General features: G+C 35.9%; 1 protein-coding gene across 2 annotated transcripts in view; it reads left to right on the top strand.

Moving 5' to 3' along the window:
* The window catches only part of DENND4C (DENN domain containing 4C), a 112,631-nt gene that overhangs the window by 33,779 nt on the left and 51,915 nt on the right, over window positions 1–26,937 (top strand). For both annotated transcript variants that reach the window (XM_018051919.1, XM_018051918.1), the window contains exons 4-13: window positions 763–832; window positions 2,724–2,893; window positions 5,952–6,190; window positions 7,095–7,161; window positions 8,213–8,271; window positions 9,217–9,361; window positions 12,237–12,412; window positions 19,384–19,484; window positions 20,070–20,288; window positions 26,057–26,202. In XM_018051919.1, the coding sequence (XP_017907408.1) occupies window positions 763–832; window positions 2,724–2,893; window positions 5,952–6,190; window positions 7,095–7,161; window positions 8,213–8,271; window positions 9,217–9,361; window positions 12,237–12,412; window positions 19,384–19,484; window positions 20,070–20,288; window positions 26,057–26,202 (1,392 nt within the window). The remainder of the gene's footprint in view (window positions 1–762; window positions 833–2,723; window positions 2,894–5,951; window positions 6,191–7,094; window positions 7,162–8,212; window positions 8,272–9,216; window positions 9,362–12,236; window positions 12,413–19,383; window positions 19,485–20,069; window positions 20,289–26,056; window positions 26,203–26,937) is intronic.

Below are 26,937 nucleotides of genomic sequence, written 5' to 3'. Positions count from 1 at the left end.
TTCATCCAGAAAATAGATGTTTTAAGTAAGGGATTCTTTTTTCCTTTGATATGTGCTAATACATCTCACTAAGATACAGATTTTACTAGATTTGGGTTTCAGTGTTGTCTTCAAGGACAACTTCAGGGAGACTGGGTTGAGATACTGCTTATATTTATTTAATTATCTTAGATATTGTAGTTTTCATGCTTATTTTAAAAGGGTTGTAGTGAAAAAGAAAAATATAACATATGCATTAGATTTATAGTTTTTTATGACCCTAAAGTTATGTTTATTTTGAGTTGTGTTTATGTTGAGTTATGTTTATTTTGAAAAATATTTTAAATCAAACTGAAAGCCTAAATGATATAGTCAGAGCTGACCGATGCACCCAAGGCTGTTAGTCAAGAACAGTTTGACACTGAAGATAATGACTTCATAGCATCTAGTGGCCCCAGTCTTCCCTAGTTTGGGCTCAGCATCCACTCCATTTTGTGCTATTTCTTTCAAATAGAGGCAGCCTCTGTATGATTACAGAGTTCTAAACTTTTTGAAACAAACCTCACATCAGTTTAATTTTTGTGGCAATGTTTTTTTATTACTCCTTTTCTTATAGTGTTTTCAGTTTCATGCTTTGTTACATTGTATACTATACAGTCCGTTTGATAAACATGTTTTAAATAGACTTCCCTGAAGAAATAATCAAAATCTTTAGAAGACATTCGACAAAATAAATTGATTTTCACTCTTTTATCTTTTTAAAACCTAATTTATATTTTACAGTGGGGTTCCAGTGTGTTTCTGTGTTATAAGAAGTCTGTGCCTGCTTCTAATGCTATAGCATATAAAGCTGGTAAGTAAATTTGAAAAAAAAAAAAAAGGTTTCTATTACTATAGGAATTGTTACACACTAACATTTGGTTAGAAGAGACAGTGTTTGCTCCCTTATACAGTTTGTGGAATTGATCTATTCATAAATTGAGTTAATTATAACTTTAGCATGTAAAGACATAAGTTTTCTTAAATTCATACTACAGGATATATTAATATTACCCCTTACCAACAAAAATACACTGTTAATTGAACAGAAAATTTTATTCCAAACAAGCGTTTGTGGAATAAACATTCGAATTGTTAGTCTACACTAATAGATTTAATAGTTGCGTGGAAAATGCTTACTCTCTGACCTTTTTATATTTTGACAATCAGAAAGGTGTCAAACTGCATCTTTACTTCTTATATATCTCCTTCTCTTATCTCTGTGTGTCTGATTTGAAACCACATGTTACTTGCCATGAGAGGTGGACTTGCTTCCTTTTTCCCTTGTTGCAAAGAATCAGCTATATGGAAGAGAGGAGGGCCTGAGAACCTTTTCTGCCATGAAGTGTTTGAGAAATCTATCGTCACATTCTTACTGCACAGTAAAGTGTCAAGGGCTGTAAAGATTTAAGTGTGACCTCTTCATCCCACTGGTATGGTGGGATAAAAAGTGAAAATACAGGTATGCTTCAGCTGTAAATAGAAGAGATACTGGAATACTTCTTGGTGAAAAGGAGCAGTGTCATTACTTTTTGTCATGCACAATTTTTGGAATAAGGTTTTACTTCAGGGAAGTCAGGCAGATCCATATATGAGAACTCTTAATTGTCCTCATAAAGACATCCATATTAATGAATCAAACCATTTAATTTATAACATGAAAATAAAGGCAGCAACTGACAGTTAAATTTCAATATCACTTTAAAATGTAATACTGTTAATATTGCTGTAGTGTGTTGATTATATGTGATTTCCTTAAAATTTTTTTTGACGTGTGTCACTTAAACTTACAGAATTAACTTATAGAAACAAGTTTTGTGAAACTGTTCAGGCGTTTGATATAAGACATACATATTAGAATAAAGAGTTTTGGAGACTGAATTTGGACTTAAAAATTCAGCTACTGATTTTCAAATGTTTAACCTAGAAGTGTCTGCATATTAGAGATATTAGAGATACCATGTAGCTGTTTTATTCTGAGGAGGCTTTGTTAGGCTTCTCAGAGTGCCCCCTTCCTCCTGCTTTCTTGATCTCTCATACTTTGTACTTAGTCACAAGAGTTTCTATCTCATTTACTTTTCATCTTGCATTCATTTTACACTGCTGCTCTCTCAAAATAAGTTTAGGGGCTAAGATAATTTCTGCTGCCTTAGCAATACTGTCTCTTCCCTGAGTTTATTATTTTTTTTTTTATAGGAGGCTAACTGAAATAGTTGGTAAATTTCCCTGAATGTCTCCTGCATTCTCTAAGACATTGGCAGTATACAGGAAAAATAAATTAATGGTTCTGTTAAATAGAGTTTTAACTAGTACATTTAATACATTTAGTGTTATAGTGAACTCTAAGTCCATGAGTAAAAATAAATGTTAAATTTGTTATTCTCATTTCTGATATGAGAAAAGTTGATCTTGAAATTTCACACATAAATATTTCACATATAAAATTTGCTATTAAAATATCCTATTATGTTCTACATACTAATAACTTTTAAAATAACTATTTAAAAGTTAAAAAAAAAAGTTGTCAAGTTGCCTGGTAGTCCAGTGGTTAGGACTGTGCATTTGCCCTGCGGTGGGCCTGGGTTCATTCCCTGATCCGGGAACTGAGAATCCCACAAGTTGTGCAGTGCAGCCAAAGAGTGAAAAATAAAGAGAAAAAATAAGGAGTCAATGGATAAATAATCATTATCTTCTTTCTCCAAAAGGTTTAATTTTTAGATATCCAGAAGAGGACTATGAGTCGTTTCCACTCTCAGAATGTGTCCCTCTCTTCTGCCTTCCGATGGGAGCTACTATTGAATGTTGGGATCCCCAAAGCAAATACCCACTTCCAGTTTTCTCAACTTTTGTTCTCACAGCTTCTTCTGCTGAAAAGGTATATGTTTTGCTTTTATTAAACCAATTTTGCCCATGTTTTTAATCCACAGACTGTTTAATATGAGATATCTTATTTGAATGTTAGGATCCTATTCAGACACAATACATTTTTAATTTAAATTTTGTACTATAATGCCCAAAGTGAGAAGTCAACATGAAGATTGGAATCAGGATACTAATACCACTCAATTGTTCTTAGGAGCAAATATAAAGTCTCTGGAGAGATACAGCCAAAACCCAGGACTCAAGATGAGATTCTAGTAAAAGATAGAAGACCTAGGTACCATAGGAAGAATCAATAAGATACAGACCTGGATTATACCTGTAAGATATTGAAATGATAGAATGATAATATCAAAGATATTATAAATGGAATATATAGTTGAAATATTCAAGACCTAAGAGAGAAGCTCAACACATCAAAGAAAGAACAGGATATTTTGAAAAATGAGTAGACAGGTTGAAAAAAGAAGTGTCTAGAAATGCAAAATCGGAGAAGGCGATGGCACCCCACTCCGGTACTCTTGCCTGGAAAATCCCATGGATGGAGGAGCCTGGTGGGCTGCAGTCCATGGGATCGCCAAGAGTCGGACACGACTGAGCGACTTCCCTTTCACTTTTCACTTTCATGCATTGGAGAAGGAAATGGCAACCCACTCCAGTGTTCTTGCCTGGAGAACCCCAGGGACGGGGGAGCCTGGTGGGCTGCTGTCTGTGGGGTCACACAGAGTCGGACACGACTGAAGTGACTTAGCAGAAGCAGCAGAAATGCAAAATATGATCCTTAAAACGAAGAATTTAATCAGTGGCTTAAACAGCAGGTCAGTCATGCATGAAGGAAGAATTAATGAAGTGGAAAATAAGTTACCTCCAATGTGGCACAGGAAAACATAAAAGGAGTTTTAAAGTGTAGAGAATAGGATAAAAAAGACCAATAGATACTTAATAATCCAGAAGGAGAGATAAGAAAGAGAAGAGGCAGCATTTTAAGAGCTAGTGGCTGATTGAGAGTTTTCCAGGGTTGATGAAAAATTGAGTTTTCAGGTTAAAGATGTACTCTGAATCTTAAGGAGGAAAAAAAAAATACATATATACAAATACATATATATATATGTAGAACCACTTACTTTCATGTTCTAGTAAAACCATGGAATACCAAAGACAAAAACCATCCAGAAAGGAAAGACATAGCACTAGCCACGAAAGAAAAGGTGAATAATAGGACCTTATCAAAGTTAAGGACACCTGTTTGTTCAAAGGTACCTTTAAGAAGGTGAAAATGGAAAAAAAAGGGTGGAAAAGGAGAAGGTCATGTGATACAATATGTCTTCCACAAGGGTCTTGTATTCAGAATATTTAAAGAACTTCTATGTTGTCAACAGTATAAGAGATAACTCTGTGGCCCAACAGTTATACACCTGAGCATATCCCAGGAGAAATGAGTGTATATATTCTCCAAAGCACATGGATATTTGTAGGTTCCAAAAACTCAAAACATGTATAAATAGTAATAATGACAAAAATAATCATTTAAAATAAAAAAGAAATGGCAAAAAAATTAGGAAATAAAAAGTGAATAAAACTGCAGATCTCGTGGAAATTTAAAAGTTGAAACCTTTCATAGGATATTTGATAGAATACTCAATTTTATTGAAAAGTGTAACTGACAGAGGCTGACTTTCGTGAAGCAAACACAAATGCATCTCTGTCCATGAGCAGCCTTCATGCTTTCAACCACTGTAAGATGGTAGCTAGGGTTAAGTGTCCAGCACAGTGTCTGGAACATAGTAAAATACTCAGTGAATGAAGGCCAATACTGCATTGACTGGATTGTTTACAAGTAAGCTAACTTTCTAGCTTAATAATCATTTATAGTTTATTACTTTGAAAGCAGTAAATAAAAATGAATTTTTAAAGATCTTCAAACAGTTGAGTTACCAAATATACCTTGACTAGTAGAGAACAACAGAGCCTCTTTGAGATACTTTTGTCATATTGCTTGTTAAAAACCCTTGAGATGCCTTTGAAATAATTGTATCCGATAGTGTTGTTTGTATCTGTAAATTAAAGAGTAAATATGATGTAATTCACACAGACATAAATATGACATATATACACATGTATATACATACACACACATATATATATAGTGTTAGAAGATTTATAAAAGTGTCATTTATCTATTCTCAGTTACAAGACTTATAAAAGTATCACTTATCATTTTCAGAACTTTTTCATCACTTGAAACAGAAGCTTCTTCTAATCCTACCGTATGTCCCTCTTTTCTACTATCTGTCTCTACCAGTTTGTCTATTCTAGGTAGCATATCTAAATGGAATCATATAATATTTGTCTTCATGTGTCTAGCTTGTTTCACTTAGCATAATGTTGTCAAGGTTTGTCTATGTTGCAATATTTTTCAGAATTTGATTCCTTGTTAGGGATGAATAATACATAAGAGTATATGACATTATTCAAATCGGTGTATCTTTCCTTTTCCCCTTTGCTTTTTGCTTCCCTTCTTTTCATGAATATGTACAGTCAGCCCACCGTATCTGTGGATACCAAACCTGTGGATCTGGAGGGCTGATTGTACTACTCATACACTTTGTATAAGGAACTTGAGCATTCATGGATCTTGGTATCCTCTGGGGGTTCTGGAGGCAACCACCCTTAAATACTGAAGGACGACTATACCACATTTTGTATATCTGTTCATTTGTTGGTGGACATTTGGGTTGTTTCCATTTTTTTTGGTTATTGTGAATAATGCTGCTATGAACATTGGTGTACAAATATTTGAGTCCCTGCTTTCTATTGTTTTGAGTATATACATAGGTGAATCATGGTAATTGTTTAACTTTTGGAGGAGCTGCCAACTGTTTTCCACCATAGCTGCAACCATTTTATATTCCCATCAGCAGTGCTTGAGTTTTTTTTTTTTTATTTATCTGTCATACGTACTCTAAGCAAATATTTCTTTTGGAATCGAGAAAGAGAGAAATTAAGTTTTAAAAAACACTCAAATTTTACCATGAAATTGTTTTACTCTGTAGGTATATGGAGCTGCAATCCAGTTTTATGAGCCTTACTCTCGAGAACTTCTAACAGAAAAACAGCTTATGCAGCTGGGCCTGTTGACACCTGTGGAGAGAAAAATGGTCTCTAAATCCATCAATTCAAACAAATGCATTTGTTTACTCTCGCACTGGCCTTTTTTTGAAGCTTTTAGAAAATTTCTCATGTTTATCTACAAACTTTCTGTGTCTGGACCACATCCTCTTCCCATTGAGAAGTATGTATAATGATTTGAAGGGTGTCTGATGGAAAAATTGGATGTATATATGTACATTTCATTGTTCACCTAACTTTGCATAGAGTTGAAAGGGAAGGAGAATCACAGTCATCCTACTTTTTACTTGCTCGCTTCTTCACAGAATCCCTGACTTCAAATTTAAAACTGAGGAGTGGTGGTGAGAACAATCACATAAAAGTGTGAGAATTCTTTTGAGAATTCATCTAAGGAAGAAAGATACACGTTGCACTGTGTGTGTTCTTCCTGCTCATTCTCGAATAACCAAGAGAAAAATAGCTGTTGATGCACATATACCCCAACCAATCCAAAAGACCATTTCAAGTTAAAACATCTCTAAACTGATGTAGAAATTAAGGGTGAGGTAGTTGAGACTTCCCTGATGGCTCAGATGGTAAAAGCGTCTGCCTACAATGTGAGAGACCCAGGTTTGATCCCTGGGTTGGGAAGATCCCCTGGAGAAGGAAATGGCAACCCACTCCAGTACTCTTGCCTGGAAAATCCCATGGATGGAGGAGCCTGGTAGGCTACAGTCCACGGGGTCGAAAAGAGTCGGACAGGACTGAGTGACTTCACTTTCACTTCCTTTGATTGATACTAAAGTAAGGTTTTGGTTTTAGTGTTGACTGACCTCTACATGTTTTCCCTTCAATTTGTAATTCTCTTTGTCATGGAAATGTTTTGTGAGCCAGAAAAATAGATGTGGAGTCACTGTCTTTTTAAAGTCACATCTTTTCTGACTTCTAATGGCACACTGACTTTTGTTTATTAAGTTTTAGGTAAGTGGCTTTGTCAAATCCAGAATGATAAATTATATTTAAGATCTGTTAAAATCCATGAAGTATTTTAGAAAAGTAATTGTCTTTATTTCTAAAATTTTTTCTAGGCACATTTCACATTTTATGCAAAACATCCCTTTTCCTTCACCTCAAAGACCAAGAATCCTGGTACAGGTAATAAAAAAAGAATATGTTTGAGGGGAGCGCTGCATGTGTTCACTCCAGTCATTGCAGTGTGGACTCTATGGCCCTTGGGTTTGAGGTGGAGCAAGATGCATCCATTAAGTCCTTGAATTCTTATATTTTGCATGTTTAGCGAATACTCTTTAGTACTGTTTTTTTGAACTTAGGGTATACAGAATTATAATAATTATAATACTTGTTCATGACATCATCATTGATCCATTTGTGGCCTAAATTTATGTAGCTGATTTTAATAACATGAAACCCAGAATTATGTTGAGGGCAAGTTTTTAATATCAGAGTGACTTAGTAAATATTAAATGTGAAATCAGTATGGTTGGAGGGCATAAGTAAAGTTGTCTGTAATAGTGCTCTTCAAACTGTCTTTGTTAAAGGACCAGTTTCTTTTTTATTTCCAGGCGATGGCAGACCTATATAAGCATATAGCTTGTGACATAAACAGTCAGTATAGACTTGAACAGGTCTATACTCTGTCCAAAGACATGAGTTCACTGATAATGTAATTGGATATGAGAGCAATGTCAAATTGCCATAAAAGTTTCTAAATCAGTTTCTCTATATATACTATTTCTTCCTAGACCGATGAACAGTTTGTAGACTGGCACTTTAAGTCTGATCTATAGAGGCAAGCTATTTAAACATTTTTTCTAAGATAATTACCAACCTTATATAGGATAGTCAGGTATTAATCTTGAATGTATTTTAGTTCAGCAAGTGTTAATACATATTAAGTAGTTGCCAAATATAGAGTTAGTACATAAAAGGCTTTTAAAAAGCAGTTACTTTTTAAAAATAGATGTATTTTAATTGACTAACTGAATCAAAATTCATTTGATTTGATCATTTAATTATAAAGAACTATATACTTCTAAGTAAATACAGCTGTTGTTTTATATTTTAGTACATGGTTCCAAAACTGTATCAGTCTGCATATTAAACAGTTTTCCATTTTACCCTTGATATAAATATTTAGGTTTCAAAACTGGCTTTGTTAATTTATCATATTTTTTCTTTTTTTAAGCTGTCAGTCCACGATGCATTAATATTATCACAACCAGTTTCTACACCTTTACCACTAAGGTAATTAATGGTATATAAAATAATAGATTTATTCACTTGGGTCAGAATACTTTAAAATATTTTAAGAGCATAATAGAGCTGTGCTATTTTTACCAACTGAGAATAGCCTTAATGTTTCTAAGTTTGATAGCTGGTTGGATGGCAGAGGTCATTCACCATTTTAAAAATGAAACACTTAAAGAGAGTTGAAAGATCACATGTAGGGAGTATTTCCGTCTTCTTCTCATCTCCCCTCCCCATATCCAGTTTATTACTAAATATTTCAGGTAAACTGACTTTACCTTCTAAACTGTCTTGAATCTATTAGGTTCTCTTCTTCTGCATTGCTAGTCCAGGCTTCGCATGGTCTTTTACCTGAACTGTTTCATTATGAACCTCTTAATTGGCACCTTTTTGCTCTTGTTTTTCAGTTTTTTATTCACACTGCAGTGTGTCTTTTTGAGAATGCTAGTTTAATATTGTTGGAGAATGCAAATATTTTTATTTGGGGCATAATCTCTTACTGTATTCACCCCTTTCTTTCCTATGCTTTAGTCACAATATGTTTATTTCAATTCCTTGAACATGGCAGATGGTTTTTCTTGCCTCAGGAACTTTGCAAATGTTGTCTCCCCACCAACCCCTACCTTCTTTCTTTTGAGCTGCCATCTATGGGGTCGCACAGAGTCGGACACGACTGAAGTGACTTAGCAGCAAACAGCTGTTCTTTAGGAAGATCTTTCCTGATAAATGCCCCTTTGTTTCTGAAGGATGAGTTTGAATCATTCTGTTACACCATCTCGTTAACTTTGCTAGTTTTTAGTGATGAAAACTTAATCAGGCCCTAAATCAGGACTTGAGGTTAATATTATATTCTCAACTTATTAATATTCAGAAAATAATTTAATAAGCAAATCTTAATACCTTTTGGCGAAATAGTTCATAATCTTTTCTCTCCTTTTCTAGTGGAGCTAACTTCAGCACCTTGTTAATGAATCTGGGTCCTGAGAATTGTGCAACACTCCTGCTCTTTGTTTTACTTGAGAGTAAGATTTTGCTGCATTCTCTGAGGCCAGCTGTGTTGACTGGAGTAGCTGAAGCTGTTGTAGCTGTAAGTATAGAATTTTCTTTTTAGTACAGAATTTTTGAGAGAATTTTTACTCTGAAGGGAAATTTCCTTCAATGAAAGCAACTCTGAAATTACCACTGTTTAACATAAATGTAATAGAATGGCAAAGAGATAATATAAAGAAAAAAAGTAATTTGTATTGAGAGAAAATTTCAGTTTCTAATTTTTCATATCTTGGAGTTCTTCAGAGAAGCTATATGTTTACATAAAAATAGAACTTGTGAATGAAGCTTACTGTATTAAATGAGAAGCTTTAGTCAGTTTCAGCTGCCCTAAAATTTTGGGCATGACTAACTTCTCCCGATTTGAACTGTTAATCACTGTGGGCCAGTAACGTACAGGAAAATCTAGGTGATTGTAAAATTGAATAATGTATAGATGCTTTGCTATTGTGAAAAGCATAAATAAAAATATAAGTCCTCTCCTGTTTTAAAACCTCTTGATGGCATCCCATTGCAATTAGAAAGAGGTCTGATCATTAGGGCTTTATAGGTCCATAATGTTGAATTTTGGATGTTTCATTTCTCTATCTTCCATTATTTGTTTAATTTAGAATGGTTGACTCTTCTCTCTTCCCTTCCCCATTTTACTGTCATGCAGGTAAAGATCTAGGTCTCTTTTTCACTCCTATGTCCTCAGCACTTATTATAGTTAAATAGCATGGAGTAAACACTTAGTAAATACTTGTTGAATCGACAAATGGGGTATGTCTCCAAGATCTTAATCTGGTCAAAGAAATGCTGCTAGGACTGAAAACACTAATAACTATTTGAGATGGTTCACGGGGGAGCAAAGATCCTTGTTATATACTAATTATTCCAAACCTCCCAGTTGCATGTGAAAGCAAAAGTAGTTATAACATGAAAATATTTGTTAATAAACTGACTAGTTTTAGAAAGTTCCCACTCAGACATTCCTTCCTATAAAACTTTAGGGATTATCTGCTGCCCTGTCTCTGAATCTTTGTAGTTTAGTCTCTTGCAACATGAACTTGGAAATCTTATTAAAGTGCAAGATTGCTTGAAATTTATGTAACTGATGTTGCTTGCAAGACTATTGATAAATGAGGATTTGATAGTAAGGCAACTTATCATTTAAAGAGAAGAAAATTGAAAAGAATGGCGATAGGATAAATTATGCAAAAGGAGAATAATTTTAATATCAAAGAATATTGAAGAGTTAATGGAGCCCTATAGCAAGAATTGGTGGAACCAGTGAGTATTTTTGTGAAATTGACTGTATTTTTGATTGTGCTGAAAAAGTCAAAGATAAAGATGTTGTATTTTGTTGTTCAGTAGTTTTATTCTGAAATTTCTTACATAGTTGGAGGTGTAACGTACCTTTTGTTGAATGGAAGATAGTCAGTTTTCACTGGAGGAAATCTGGAGTCCTTGCAAGGTCCTTTGCAAGCACTTCTGTCCCTCTGCTCTCTGATCCCCTTTTCAACTTCTCTCCCCTTTGCTCACTCTGCTCCAGCTGTGCTGGCCTGTGCTACCCCTGGAGCATATTAGGCAGTCCTCACACCATACGGTCTTTGCCCTGGCTGTTCCTTTTCTTCAAAGTGCTCTTCTAGATATCCCCTTGACTAAATCCCTTACCACCTTCAAGTTTTAGCCCAGTGTCTTTTTCTTAATGAGGCCTACCCGGTTTGGCCTGTTTAATAATACAGCCTGCTTTCCCTCTTTCTTCTCTACTGTTCTAAACTCTGGGACCTTTCACTTGGCCTGGCTGTTTTTGTTTTCTTTTCCTCATAGCACTTAGCACTCTCTCACATGGCACATAGTCTGTTTATTATGTCTTCTTTTTGTTTTCTCTCTTCCTGCTAGACCGGGTGTTTGAGTCAAATCCTGGCTGCCGTTTGTTTTCCGTGAATACGTTTTACTGGAACATAGGCCGTTTATTTATATATTTCCTCTGTTTTCATACATGAAGGCAGAGTTAATTTGTGACAGATGCATTATGGTTTGCAAGCCATAAAATACTCTGTATATTTTACAGAAAAAGTTTGCTGACTCTTCTGCTGTACTCTAAACTTCATGAGGGCATTGGATCTTTGTTTTATACACTGTTATAGCCCCATCATGTAGAACAGTTTTTGGTACATGTTAAGTGCTCAATTGCCAGAAAGCAAGTAAATGATTGAAGACAAAATTCCAATTCTGTGTAACCATCTGGAATAACTGGCAGAGGTAGTAAATGCTGTAGGTAATTATTTGGGGTGAATAATGATGGGTAAGGTGACAATTGAACTAGACCTTGAAAGATTACAAAGATTTTTATAATAGAGGAAAGATTTTGTCATCAGTGATTAAAATTTTAATATTAGTTGAAGTGGATCATTTTATGTTTATTTGGGCAGTTAGGAAAACTTTTTGTTGAAATTTTTAGTTGACTATTATTATTCCCAAGATAATTGTTTAAATTTTTTGTTTTGTTTAGCTCTTGGTGTTCTTAGTTGAATTTTAATCAGAGGTTATCTTGAAATTTAATAGACGGATGAAATGCATCAGTTAAAAGTCATGAATTTGTTTTATAAAATTTCCATCAATTTTTCCCCTTCTCTCCCTTTCTCCTTAAAATAGGAATGTGGATTTCCTATAGACATGAGAATTAACGTTCAAAGAGCTGTTAGCATTTTAATTGTGCTTATGGTCATTGTCATGCCTAAAGGTTTTAATCACAGTGGTTCATAGGATTAACCTGTAATGTTGTATAGTCATTTATATTTTGGAATGAAGTTTAAAGTGAAAGAAACTAGACTTTAGCTGCTTTTTAACGTCCCTGTCAGTACTGTTAGTTAATTACGTAATTCTCAATGCAATAAAAGTTGGTTAATTTCTTAAAACTTTTTTCCCAGATGATCTTTCCGTTTCAGTGGCAGTGCCCGTATATTCCCCTGTGTCCTCTTTCACTGGCGGCAGTGCTCAGTGCACCTTTACCGTTTATAGTTGGAGTTGACTCAAGGTATTTTGATCTTCATGACCCACCACAAGATGTTGTTTGCATTGACTTGGATACAAACATGTTATATCTGTAAGTTGATTCTTTTTATGTTATCTCCCTTTATATTTTTCTCCACATGTAATTGTAGCTCTTTGAAAGCATACACAAATTGGCTACTTTTAAAAGTTGTTAGTAAGTCTTCAATTCAGTGATTCACAGTCAGGACAGGTAACAGAATCCTGGAATGTTATGTGGTTTGAAAAAGATTCAGTGTGTTCAGTATTATAATAGTTTATATTGGATAACAATGTTAACAGTAGGCAGGAGATGTTTATGTTTATCAGAAGATAATATGGATTCTTAAAAAGAAAAAGGATAAACCCTGCTTTCAGAGCTCAAGAGATATGATATGTAGGTTTAATTCAGAATCCATGTGTAAGTCACAACATAGTGACCTTAGTCACAATATAGGGTAATATTATGCTGTTGCCTTAGTTCAAGATTTGAATTTTACAGGGATTGTAGAGAAATTGATACTAAAAATCAATCACAGTTTGTGTTTACAGAGGTGATAAATTTGTATGGCAGTGGTAACTGAGGGTTCAGAGAGTAGAGTACCACACTTGTAAGAGCAGCGTCATCCATCCAGTTCTAGATGGGTGTTTAGGTGCTCCCTCCACACGCCATTGCCCAACAATAACAACAGCAAAGTGGGAAAGAGCAGTACATAGTGAAAGTTCCCTAGTGTAAATGTCAAATTCCAGATCCTGGAGTGCTTTTATTCTTTCCTGTTTGATATTGGTAGAAAATGAATAGAGGAAGAATTCGGGATGAGACTTCAGTGGTCACAGCAGTAGAACTGGTTGGGGAAATAGGCTTGCATGAACCTGAAGAATAACTTAAGGAAGGAAGAAAACGTTTGATGTACCTTTAAAAATAATTTTGAAATGAATCTACCATTGTATTTCGAAAACTGTAATTGTGGTATTGTTGTAGGTCCATACTATGTTTGTTTATTGAGCTTTCAATACTTTTAAGAATTGAAGTATAGTTGATTTACAATATTACACTATTTTCAGGTGTATAGCATAGTGATATAGTATTTTTATAGCTTATATTCCAATAAAAGTTACTAAAAGCTAATGGCTATAATTCCTTGTGCAATACAGCAGTGGTCCCCAACCTTGGTGGTACCAGGGACCAGTTTCTTGGAAGATAATTTTTCCATGGACTGGGGGTGGGTGGAATGGTTAGGGGATGATTTGAGCAACATTACATTTATTGTACACTTTATTTCTAATCTAATACTGCCATTAAAGTACCTGTCTATGGCCCAGAAGTTGAGGACCCCTGCTATACAGTATATCCTTGTTGCTTATTTATTTTGTATATAGTAGTTTGTGTCTTTTAATCCTATACCCTTATCTTGCCCCTCTCCCCTTTCTTCTCTCTACTGGTAACCGTTAGTTTGTTTTATATAAATGTGAGTGTGTTTTGCTGTGTTCATTTTTTTGTTTGTTTTGTATTTTAGATTCTACATATAAATGATATCACATAGTATTTATCTTTGTCTGACTTATTTTACTAGGCATAATATTCTCTAGACCATCCATGATGCTGCAAATGGCAGATTTTCACTTTTTTTACCAGTCTGTTCAGTTCACTCACTCAGTTGTGTCCGACTCTGCGACCCCATGAACTGCAGCATGCCAGGCTTTCCTGTGCATCACCAACTCCTGGAGCTTGCTTAAACTCATTGTCCATTGAGTCCATGATGCTATTCAACTGTCTCATCTTCTGTCGTCCCCTTCTCCTCCTGCCTTTAATCATTCCCAGCATCAGGGTCTTTTCCAATGAGTCAGTTCTTTGCATCAGTTGGCCAAACTATTAGAGCTTCAGCTTAAGCATCAGTCTGAATATTCAGGACTGATTTCCATTAGGATGGACTGGTTTGGATCTCCTTGCAGTCCAAAGGACTCTCAAGAGTCTTCTCCAACACCACAGTTCAAAAACATCAATTCTTCGGTGCTCAGCTTTCTTTATATTTTCTCACATCCATACATGACTACTGGAAAAACCATAGCTTTGACTAGACGAACCTTTGTTTGTAAAGTAATGTCTCTGCTTTTTAATATGCTGTCTAGGTTGGTTATCACTTTTCTTCCAAGGAGCAAGCGTCTTTTAATTTCATGGCTGCAGTGACCATCTGCAGTGATTTTGGAGACCCCCAAAATAAAGTCTGTTACTGTTTCCATTGTTTCCCCATCTATTTGCCATGAAGTGATGGGACCCGATGCCATGATCTTAGTTTTCTGAATGTTGAGTTTTAAGCCAACTTTTTCACTCGTCTTTCACTTTTATCAAGAGGCTCTTTAGTTCTTTGCTTTCTGCCATAAGGGTGGTGTCATCTGCGTATCTGAGGTTATTGATATTTCTCCTGGCAATCTTGATTCCAGCTTGTGCTTCATCCAGTCCAGCATTTCTCATGATGTACTCTGCATATAAGTTAAATAAGCAGGGACACAATATACAGCCTTGACATACCCCTTACCCTTTTTGGAACCAGTCTGTTAATAATTTTTATTCATTTATCTGTTGATGGACACGGGTTGCTTCCGTGTTTTGGCAGTTGTAAATAGTGCTGCTATGAATAATGGGGTGCATATATCTTTTCAAATTAGTGTTTTCTTTTTTTCTGGACATATACCCAGGAGTGGAATTGCTGGGTCATATGGTAATTCTATTTTTAGTTTTCTGAGGAACCTCCATACTTTTTTCCATAGTGCCACTACCAATTTACATTTCCACCAACAGTATGTGAGTGTTCTCTTTTCTCCACATCATCGCCAACATTTGTTGTTTATCTTCTTATTGATGATAGCCATTCTGACAGATATGAGGTGACATCTCAAAATTGTTTTGACTTTCATTTCTGTAGTAATTAGTGATATTGAGCATCTTTTCATGTGCCTGTTAGCCATCTGTAAGTCTTTGGAAAAATGTCTCTTGAGTTCTTTCTGCCCAATTTTTTTATTGTATTGTTTGCTTTTTTGATAATAAGATGTATGAGCTGATAGTGAGTTGTATTGTTTGCTTTTTTGATACTGAGTTTTAGGAGATGTTTTGGGTGTTAATTCCTTGTTGGTCACTTTTGGGTGTTAATTCCTTGTTGGTCAAGTCATTTGCAGGTATTTTCTTCTGTTCCATAGGTTATCATTTTGATTTGTTGATGATTTCCTTTGCTGTTCAAAAGCTTTTAAGTTTAATTAGTTCTCATTTGTTTATTTTTGCATTTATTTGGCCTTAGGGGAGTGATCCAAAAGATACTGCTATGACTTATGTCAAAGAGTGTCTTGCCTTTGTTCTCTTTGTCTTAGAGTTTTATGGTTTCAGGTCATATGTTTAGGCCTTTAATCCATTTTGAATTTGTTTGGATATTTGGTGTGAGGGAATGTTCTAATCTCATTTGTTTTACCTGTAGCCCTCCAGTTTTCCCAGCACCAATTGTTGAAAAAACTGTCTTTTCTTCATTGTAAATCTTGCTTCCTTTATCATAGATTAATAGATTGTAGGTGCATGGGTTTATTTCTGGGCTTGCTGTGTAGTTCAGTTGATGTATGTGTCTGGTGTTTTGCCAGACATAAAATGTGCTGTTGCTGTGTTTTGTTTTGTTTTTTGCTGTTGCTGTTTTGATCACTGTAACTTTGTAGTACAGTGAAAATCGGGGATGTGATGCTTTCAGCTTTGTTCTTTCTCCTCAGGATTGCTTTGGTAATTTGAGGTTTTTTGTGGTGGTTTATGAATTTTAGGATTAGTTGTTCTATTTCTGTGAAGAATGTCATGAGTATTTTGATAGGGGTTGTATTAAATCTGTAGATTACTTTGAGTAATATGACTATTTTAGTGATATTAATTTTTGCAGTTCAAGAAGAGCAAGGGATATCTTTCCATTTCTTTGTGTCATCTCCACTTTCCTTCCATGACTTTTCAGAGTGTAGGTCTTTCATATTCTTGGTTAAGTTTATTTCTGGATATTTTATTCTTTTTGATACAGCTTTAAGTGGAATTTATTTAAAAAACTTTCTGGTAATTCATTATTGCTGTATAGAAAGCAACAGATTTCTGTCTATTAATCTTGTATACTGCAAACTTGCTGAATTCATTTATTAGTTCTAGTAGTTTTTGTGTGGAGACTTTAGGATTTTCTTCAAAAAATTGTTTTTTAATTGAAGTGTTGTTGACTTACAGTGTTGTGCCAGTTTCTGCTGTACAATGTAATGACTCAGTGATACACATACATACATTCTTTTTTAATACTCTTTTCTGCTATGGTATATCACAGGATACTGAATACAGTTCCCTGTGCTGTACATTAGGGTTTGTTTATCCATTCTGAATGTAATAGTTTGCATCGTCCATCCCCAAACTCCCAGTCCATCTGTCTCCCTCCCCTGTTCCCCTTTGTCCACCACCAGTCTATTCTCTGTGTCTGTGAATCTCTTCCTGTTTTATAGGTAAGTTCATCTGTGTTGTACTTCTAGGGTTTTCTATATAAAGTATCATGTCATCTATAAAGAGTAACAGTTTGACATCTTCCCTTCCAATTTGGATGCTTAATTTAACAGGAAGGATGTCAGCTTTTCACCATTGAATATGATGTTAGCTGTGAATTGTCATATATGGCCTTTATTATGTTGAGATTTGTTCCCTCTGTAGCCACTTTATTGAGAGTTTTTATGATGGTGGTTGAATTTTTTCAGTTGCTTTTACAATGTCGGTTGAGATGATCGTGTGGTTTTCCTCTTTCTTTTTGTTACTGTGGTGTGTCACGTTGATTGATTTCTTTATATTTAACCATCCTTGTGTTGCTAGAGTAAGTCCAACTTGATTGTGGTGTATGATCCTTTTTATATATTGTTGGATTAGATTAGCTAATATTTTGATGAGAATTTTCGCAATTATATTCAAAGATATTGGCCTGTAATTGTCTTTTTTGTAGTGCCTTTGTCTGGATTTGATAACAGAGTATTGGTGGCCTTGTGATGAATTTGGGAGTGTTTCATCCTCTTTAATAATTTGAAGTACTCTTAGAAAGAGAAGTTTCGTAGAATTTCCCCAAGGAACTGCCTGGTCCTGGACTTTGTTTTCTGGAAATTTTTTAAAATTGCAAATTCAATTTTAGTACTAGTGATTGGTCTGTTCAAAATGTCTTTTTCTTTTGCTGCCTTTAGAATTTGCTGTTTACCTTTAACTTCTGCCATTTTAAGTATGGTTATCTCTTGCTGTGGGTCTGTTTGGGTTCATCTTGTTTGGGATCCTCTGTGCTTCCTTTATCTGGATATGTTTCTTTTCTCAGGTTTGGGGAGTTTTTAGCTATAATCTCCTTAAATACAATTTTGATCCCCTTTTCTGTTTTCTGGTACCCCTCCCTATAAGGTGAATTTTGGTACATTTAATGTTATTCTTGAGAGCTCTTAAACTGTTTCCATTTTGAAAATTTTGTTTTTCTTTTACCTCTTGTTAGTCCCAGCAGTTCTCCAAACAGGCTTGTCTCCCTTGCGTAGGATTCCTGGACTGCGGTGCCCAGCATTTGGCTCTCGCTGCTCCCTCCTCTGGGTGGGTGTCCACTTTATAATCTTCTCTTTCCTCTGAGTCCCCTCCATGGACACAGGTCCGAACTCACATCACTTTTATTTCCTTCCATGTGTATCTGTCTTATCGCCTTGGTGGTACAGTAGCTCACCGGTCAGTTTTCAGTTAGTTTTTCATGAGGATTGCTCCGCGTGTCAGTGTGTCTTCTGGTGTGTGGATGGGAGGAAGTGAGCGCCATATCCTCTTAGTCCACCTTCTTGATCGATCTCTACTGTGGACATTTAGATTTACCTATTGCCTGGAAACAATGAGCTACTTGGCAAGCACTAAATATTTCTCATAGTACACATTTTGTTATTTTTTAGTAACTATCCCTGAAAAAGTTACTTCAAGGTTGGATATATTGTGGTGCTTTGGAAATTATTTTGAAGTTGTAGCTCAAAGATTTACCCCATTTTATTTGCTATTCTGAATAAAATAATACAGAGATTGTTAATTTTGCCGAGGTTTAAATAACTTCTATATAATTTCTATAGATCAAAACACTATTTCTAAAATAGTTTTGAATGTTTAATTATACAATTATGAAATGTTCTAGGTACCAAAGAATTATGGAGAATAATGTAAATAATTTGCATGAATCTTCCACTAAGAGTCCAGATTCCACCAATATACACTATATTTATACTAGTATAAATGATATTTTGTTCTGCATGCTTTCAAAGTTTTTACGTTTGTACAGTTTTCTGATTTGCTGTTTTCGTTAGCATTTTCTATGAGCATTTCTATGTTGATACATGTAGCTCTACTTTGTTTTCAATATTTACCAGTGTTGATGGCTATTTAGATTGCAGTTAAATTTTAAAGTATGGCCAGAGCCTCTCTGATCATTATTATGCATATTTCTTTGAATTTATGGTTAATATACTCAAAAATATCCCTGAAATATATACCTAAAAATTTAAGATTCTAGCATTGATGTTCATAAGTGATATTGGCCTGATATATAGCATTAGCTCCAGCTCATGGTTGGCACATAGTGCTTTCATCTTTGTAGAGTTTGTTACTATTTGTAACGTACAGACTGTATGTTACTGACTCTGATATTTGTTGAGATTTGCTTCTAATAGGTACTTTTAAGTCTCAAGTCAGTTAAGTTTAACACTTATTATAATTCTAAAATGTAACTTTGAAACAATATTTGTGTTGTGTTCATGACTCCAGTTAATGAAAGTCTGTGTTGGAGGGTTGGAATGAGATGACCAAATTTGGCTGAGGTTGATTGAAATGAAAAGAGAACTTCTTGGAAATCACTTAAGAATTTAAGTGGTCATTTAAGATCGCAGATTCTTAAATTGTAACGTCAGTATAAATATCCTTTCCGTTTTCTTTTTTAGTTTGACATAAGAATTTTGTTTAAGTAAAGACAGATTATAGCAGACTTTATTAATTATGTTGTTGTTTAATAGATCAGATGAAAAGAAGAACATGAACTGGAAGCAGCTTCCCAAAAAGCCATGCAAAAATCTGATTAGCACCTTGAAGAAATTGTATCCCCAGCTATTCTCAGGTAAATGTGAGGAAAAAAGAAGGAATTTTTTTTTTAACTTTTCATATTATATTGGAGTATAGCTGATTAACAATACTGTGACAGTTTCAGGTGAACAGCAGAGGGACTCAGCCATACATATACATGTATCATTCTCCCCCAAATTCTCTTTCCATTCAGGCTGCCACATAACTTTGAGCAGATTTCCCTGTGCTATACAATAGGTCCTTGTTCGTTATCCATTTTAAATATAGTAGTGTGTACATGTCGATCCCAAACTCCCTAACTATAAGAAGGGATATTTTTAATGAAAGAATGTATATTAAAAAATTCTTTTTAAATTGAAATGTAGTTTTGCTGTGTTTAATGGGAGTCTCATTGCAAAACAAATTCCAGTAGTGAGAAATTACTGTTGTGGTTCCTGGTGTCTGAGCGTGCTTTCTGTGCCTTCCTGTGAGCCTCTGACAGTGATCCCTTCACATTAATGTGGAGAGGATTTTCAAGAAACCATGGGCTTTATTTTGACAGTTCCCTTTATTTTTGAGTTATTATATATGTATAACATTATGTATTAATGTCATTCATTTCTCTTTCTTCATTTGTCAGTTCACCGAAAAACTCAAGAAGGTTCAGCAATTGAGATGACTCCAATTGAAGCAGATTTCTCTTGGCAAAAGAAGATGACACAACTTGAGATGGAAATTCAAGAGGCATTTTTGCGCTTTATGGCATCGATTTTAAAGGGCTACAGAACATATCTCAGACCGATCACAGAAGCTCCTTCAAATAAAGCTACAGCTGCTGATTCATTGTTTGACCGACAGGGTGAGTAGCATTGAAAATATAAATACTTTTTATTGAAATGAAAAAATTTTCTATTTGGTAGTACTACCAAGAAATATTTACTGTATAAGTTCTTAGAAGTTTTATATTAAAATATGGTGATCTTCTGTGTATTTGTAATCTAGTTCTATGAATAGAATTTCTTTTAACTTTTATATCTAATTTTTTTTCCTGAGAAATTTGAAATTGGAGGTGTTTAATTATGAAATGTCAAAGATGTTGCTTGTATTTATAGTAGTCTGTGATCAGTTATCTCAGTAGAATGAAGCTGGTCATTTGCTTTTAGGTGTTTTCTCAGCTTTGTAAAATTTTTGACCTTATACATTCTTGGCTTTACAGTATTCTCTAACAAATAGTTTTTGGAATAAAGCCACCAGTGTTAAAAATTTTTTGAAAAGTACAGCCTTGTTCCAGAGGAAAATACCATACTCATTCTCTTTAGTATTTGTAGTTATAGGAAATTACAAAGATTTGTGTTGATATTCAGCAGTTCTTATGTATATAGTGGAAAACTTACAAATACATCAGTATTCATAATGATAATTATTTTACATATCTATATTTTGGCCCTGCAGTTATTATTTTTTTAATCTGTATTTTCCCAATAATCCTTTTATCTTTTCTTATTTCTGGTTTAGGATGACTTATTTCTCAAATATTTAGTTACCACTTACTAAGTTCAATTAGTTATTATTTAGGGATATAGAGGAGTACAAAATCTATCTCTTTGGGATACCCAATGGAAAATAATTTAACATGTTTTAAGAAATAGAACAAATACTCCAGAAAAAGATTTTACATAATCATTCAGTGAGAAGGCATAAACATTCAGAAAAAGGAAACATTCTTAAAGATACTCATCATAAAGTCTTTGGAAGACTTCATGGAAAGAAGAGCATGACTTTAAAGAATGGATATAATTGCTATGATCAACCTAGACAGCATATTAAAAAGCAGAGACGTTACTTTACCAGCAAAGGTCCGTCTAGTCAAAGTTACGGTTTTTCCAGTGGTCATGTATGGATGTGAGAGTTGGACTGTGAAGAAAGCTGAGTGCCGAAGAATTGATGCTTTTGATCTGTGCTACTGGAGAAGACTCTTGTGCGTCCCTTGGACTGCAAGGAGATCCAACCAGTCCATCCTAAAGGAGACCAATCCTGGGTGTTCATTGGAAGGAATGATGCTAAGGCTGAAACTCCAATACTTTGGCCACCTCATGCGAAGAGTTGACTCATTGGAAAAGACCCTGATACTGGGATGGATTGGGGGCAGGAGGAGAAGGGGACGACAGAGGATGAGATGGCTGGATGGCATCACCGACGCGACGCACATGAGTTTGGGTGAACTCTGGGAGTTGGTAATGGACAGGGAGGCCTGGCATGCTGTGACTCATGGGGTCACAAAGAGTCAGACATGATTGAGCAACTGAACTGAACTGAGCTGAACCATTTTTAGTACTCCTAAGATTGATCCATGGGTTCAGGTGTTATCAGACTCATTTATTCATTATAATTTCCCCATCAGCCTTTCATTTAATTATATTAGTAGACTTTGCTGATCATTGCCTAGATCCATTAGAAGAAAAGACTTCTTATTACTGCTTGGAAAGAATTATTTATTTCTGTTTTATTGGAGCTTTTCTCAACTAAGTAGTATTTCAAGGTGATCTAGTAAGGACAACAGCATGTACAGTGCCCTGAAGCATAACAGAAAGGCTGGAGGAAAAACTGACCTTCAAAGGCATACTTGAAATGGTGGATGAAAGCCAGATCATGTTGGCTCTTTTAGGAACAATGAAGGATTTCAGTGTTTATTCTAAGAGTAATCGAAAGTCAGTGAGGGATATTTAAGTAGGTAATAGGATCAGGTTTATGTTTGTAAAACAGACAGACAAAAAAACCTCTTCGACTTCTCTGCAGAGATTCAATTGGAGGCACCCAAAGTATGGCTCTACTTATTAGTTGATTAGTGCATTGGTTCAAATGAAGTGACCTGGATTATTTGATAGCATGAATGGAAAAGTGATTTTTAGGATGTAAATTGGATAGAGCTTGGTAATTGAATATGGGATGTATGAGGGAGATGTCAAGAACAACTTGGAGCTTCATGTCTTTAACAACCAAGTGGATGGTTTATTGTTTATTTAAGTGCCCTTTATTGAGAAGAAAAATGGCAGAAAGGGAAAGGATCTACTTATTTGTTAAGGAATAGTTTTTCATTTTATTTATTTTATTGACGTATAATTGATGTGCAGCATTTATATGTTACAGGTGTACAACACAGCCTACTAATTCACAATACTTGCAGGCTATACTCTGTTTATGGGGGCTTCCCAGGTGGCACTAGTGGTAAAGAACCCACCTGCTAGTGCAGGAGATGTGAGAGATGCAGGTTCAGTCCCTGGGTTGGGAGGATTCCCTGGAGGAGGGGATAGCAACCCACTCCAGCTTCTTGGTTAGAGAATCCTGTGGACAGAGGAGCTTGGCAGGCAGTAGAGTAGCACAGAGTTGGACATGATTGAAGCAACTTAGCGCGCACACACGCCCTCCATTTATAGCTGTTATAAAATACTGACTATATTCCCTGTGCTGTGTGTCCTCACAGCCTATTTATCTTATGCATGATAGTTTGTACTTCTTAATCCCCTACCCCTATCTAACCTCTCCCTGCTTCCCTCTCCCCAATGGTAGCCACTAGTTTGTTTTCTATATCTGTGAATCTGTTCTTTTTCTTTATATTTACTAATTTGTTTTATTTTTTAGATTCCATATATAAGTGATAATATAGAGTATTTTTCTGTGTTTGACTTGTTTCACTAAGAATTAAACTCATCTGTGTTGTTGAAAATGGCAGAATTTCATTCTTCTTTATGAATGAGTAATAGTCCATTGTGTGTGTGTGTGTGTGTGTGTGTATCACAGCTTCTTTATCCATCCATCTGTTGACTAGTTAGGTTACTTCCTTGCCTTGACTATTATAAATAGTGCAGCTATGAATATTGGGGTGCATATATCTTTGTGAATTTGTGGTTTTGTTTTTTCTGGATATGTATCCTGGAGTGCAGAATTGCTGGATCATATGGTAATTCTATTTTTAGTTTTCTGAGGAACCTCCATACTGTTTTCCACAGCGGTGCCATCAATTTACATTTCCACCGACAGTGTATGAGGGTTCGCTTTTCTCCACCTCCTCGCTAACATTTGTTATTTTTGTCCTTTTTGATGATAGCCATTCTGAAAGGTGTGAGATGATGTCTCATTGTGGTTTTGATTTGCATTTCTTTAATGATTAATGATATTGAGCATCTTTTTATGTTCTTATTGGCCCTCTGAATGTCCTCTTTGAAAAAATGTTTGAGGAAAGATTTTTTAAATGAGAGAGACTTGAGTATACTGGTTACTAGCTAATAGAATCTTCCAGAGAACACTGAAAGAGCTGTATCCCAGGCTCATGGTGGGCTTGGTCTTAAATAGGAGGGGAGGGTCATACTTACTATAAAACATGGTAAGGAATAAACGAAAGCAGAAAGAGTAATAGATTTTATAGTGAGATAATATAGTTCTGATATGCACATGACACCACCGTTATGGCAGAAAGTGAAGAGAAACTAAAAAGCCTCTTGATGAAAGTGAAAAAGTTGGCTTAAAGCTCAACATTCAGGAAACGAAGATCATGGCATCCAGTCCCATCACTTCATGGGAAATAGATGGGGAAACAGTGGAAACAATGTCAGACTTTATTTTTTGGGGCTCCAAAATCACTGCAGATGGTAATTGTAGCCATGAAATTAAAAGACGCTTACTCCTTGGAAGAAGAGTTATGACCAACCTAGATAGCATATTGAAAAGCAGAGACATTACTTTGCTGACTAAGGTCCGTCTAGTCAAGGCTGTGGTTTTTCGTGTGGTCATGTATGGATGTGAGAGTTGGACTGTGAAGAAAGCTGAGCACCGAAGAATTGCTGCTTTTGAACTGTGGTGTTGGAGAAGTCCCTTGGACTGCAAGGAGATCCAGCCAGTCCATTCTGAAGGAGATCAGCCCTGGGATTTCTTTGGAGGGAATGATGCTGAAGCTGAAACTCTAGTACTTTGGCCACCTCATGCAAAAAGTTGACTCATTGGAAAAGGCTCTGATGCTGGGAGGGATTGGGAGCAGGAGGAGAAGGGGACGACAGAGGATGAGATGGCTGGATGGCATCACTGACTTGATGGACATGAGTCTAAGTGAACTCCGGGAGATGGTGATGGACAGGGAGGCCTGGCGTGCTGCTATTCATGGGGTCGCAAAGAGTTGGACACGACTGAGCAACTGAACTGAACTGAACTGAATGTTCTCAGTTAATGATTTTCATTTTCTCTGCAAGTTATCACCATTCAGGGATGAGGGGGAGAACATGGAGGGAGAACATTTAAACACTGAAAATAACTGTGAAAACACGAGTAAAGGAAAGTTCAGACTCCAGAAGTATAGTGTGATTACTGGTCAGGGATAAAGGTGTAAGTTAAGTGGTTTTAATTCACCTAGTTACATAACTCCACCCCCTACCCACCCAACTAGCGCTCAGCCACACGGGTGCAGATCCAGAGAAAGCAGACAATGTATTGCTCCAGAGCTAGGTTATACTAGGTGAGTTTGACAAAGAAGACAAAAGGGCATAAAAATTGAGAGTGTTGACAAAATAATTAAAATGGACATGGAATCAATGTTAGCTAAAGACGTGAAAATAGGACGGTGTATGTAGAATGTAAAAGGGTGAATGGATTGCAGATTGTCCCTCACAAAAGGCTTGGTAGGAAGAATTTAAGCATACCAGATAGACAGGAGTAACAGAGAGTAATTTGTAAATTAGAGATTTGTGAGGCAAAGCTGTTTATAGTGCTACGAGGAAAAGTCCAGGGAGTATGAAACTATGTATAGAAGTTGGTGATTGAGGTGGAGTTGGGAGAAGGCAGTGGCACCCCACTCCAGTACTCTTGCCTGGAGAATCCCATGGACCGAGGAGCCTGGTGGGCTGCAGTCCATGGGGTCGCTGGGAGTCAGATGCGACTTCACTTTCGCTTTCACTTTTATGCATTGGAGAAGGAAGTGGCAACCCACTCCAGTGTTCTTGCCTGGAGAATCCCAGGGACGGGGGAGCCTGGTGGGCTGCCATCTATGGGGTCGCACAGAGTCGGGCACGACCGAAGCGACTTAGCAGCAGCAGCAGCAGCAGACCATAGACTGTTGAAAGTTAGGGAATTAAAAACTCTGAAATGTTGAATGGTTGGTGTTTATGGGTGTTGAAGAATGATGATGGGAGGAGTTGGAGAGAAGACTTTGAATTAGGTGCCCTGCTCTTCAGTGGATGAAGGAAAGAGTGTTTCTAAAGTCAATAGCTGTCTACAGTTAGTTGAGGAATGGATAAAATAAGAGCCAGAAGAGCAGAAGTGTTTATAAGATGATACAGAAGTAATTGTCTGGTAGCATTGCCGAGAAAAGATTTGACCCTTTCTGCTTGAGAGTATGTAGAGTATCAGAAATTTTCTACTTGAAATCTGTAGGGCTAGAGACTCCTTTTAGGAGATTCAGATTTCAGTGCAAAGGTTAATTGTGTAAGTTAAGAGTTTTCATGGTTGAATTAGGCATAAGGGACTATTGTCCTTTTATATATGTCTGTATATAAAGATAAAATAATATATATAAAACTTTAAAAATAATACATCTAGTTCTGCTTTGAAATCTGAATTTGATTCTAATTTTTTTTTTTTCAGGATTTTTAAAAAGTCGAGATCGTGCCTATACAAAATTCTACACCCTTTTATCCAAAACACAGATTTTTATTCGTTTCATTGAAGAATGTAGTTTTGTAAGTGATAAAGATACTGGATTGGCCTTTTTTGATGACTGCATAGAAAAGGTAAAAGTTTGTCCTGTAAATCAATATTAAAGAAAAGCTTTAATAATTTGTTTATCTTTATAATCATTATTGTTTTATTAGCCCAAATGATCTGAGGAAAGCATTAAAGTTCTGGTGTGTGTGTGTGTGTTTGTTCACACAAGTACACATGCAAATTTTCAGTGCTACACTTAATGTAAGAATTGTTTTCCTTTGTGGTGTCTAATACTACCAAACAGCTAATTTTTCTCTTTGAATCTCACTTTCGTTTTGTATCAAGTACTAAGAACATCACTGAAACTCCTGAATCTTTTTTTTTTTAACATGACATCTGCCTGCAATGTGGAGACCCGGGTTCGATTCCTGGGTCAGGAAGATCCCCTGGAGAAGGAAATGGCAATCCACTCCAGCACTCTTGCCTGGAAAATCCCATGGATGGAGGAGCCTGATAGGCTACAGTCCATGGGGTTGGAAAGAGTCGGACACGACTGAGCGACTTCACTTTCACTTTCAAGATAAGATTTAGTAGTTTATTAAAAAAAGTTTAGTTTGGGGAATTCCCTGGTGGTCCAGTGATTAGGACACCTCGCTTTCATTGCCAAGGGCCCAGGTTCAGTCAGTATTCAGGGAACTAAAATTCCAGAAGCCACACAGGGCAGCTATAAAGAAACCCCCAAAAAACACCCCCCCCCCCAAAACCAACCCCCCCCCCAGGATTGTGGGTAAAATCCTGTGGGTTTTTTTTTGTTAGTTTGT

The sequence above is a fragment of the Capra hircus genome, chromosome 8 (genome assembly GCF_001704415.2).
Source record: "Capra hircus breed San Clemente chromosome 8, ASM170441v1, whole genome shotgun sequence".
NCBI lineage: Eukaryota > Metazoa > Chordata > Mammalia > Artiodactyla > Bovidae > Capra > Capra hircus.
This window is presented reverse-complemented; position numbering and strand designations above follow the sequence as displayed.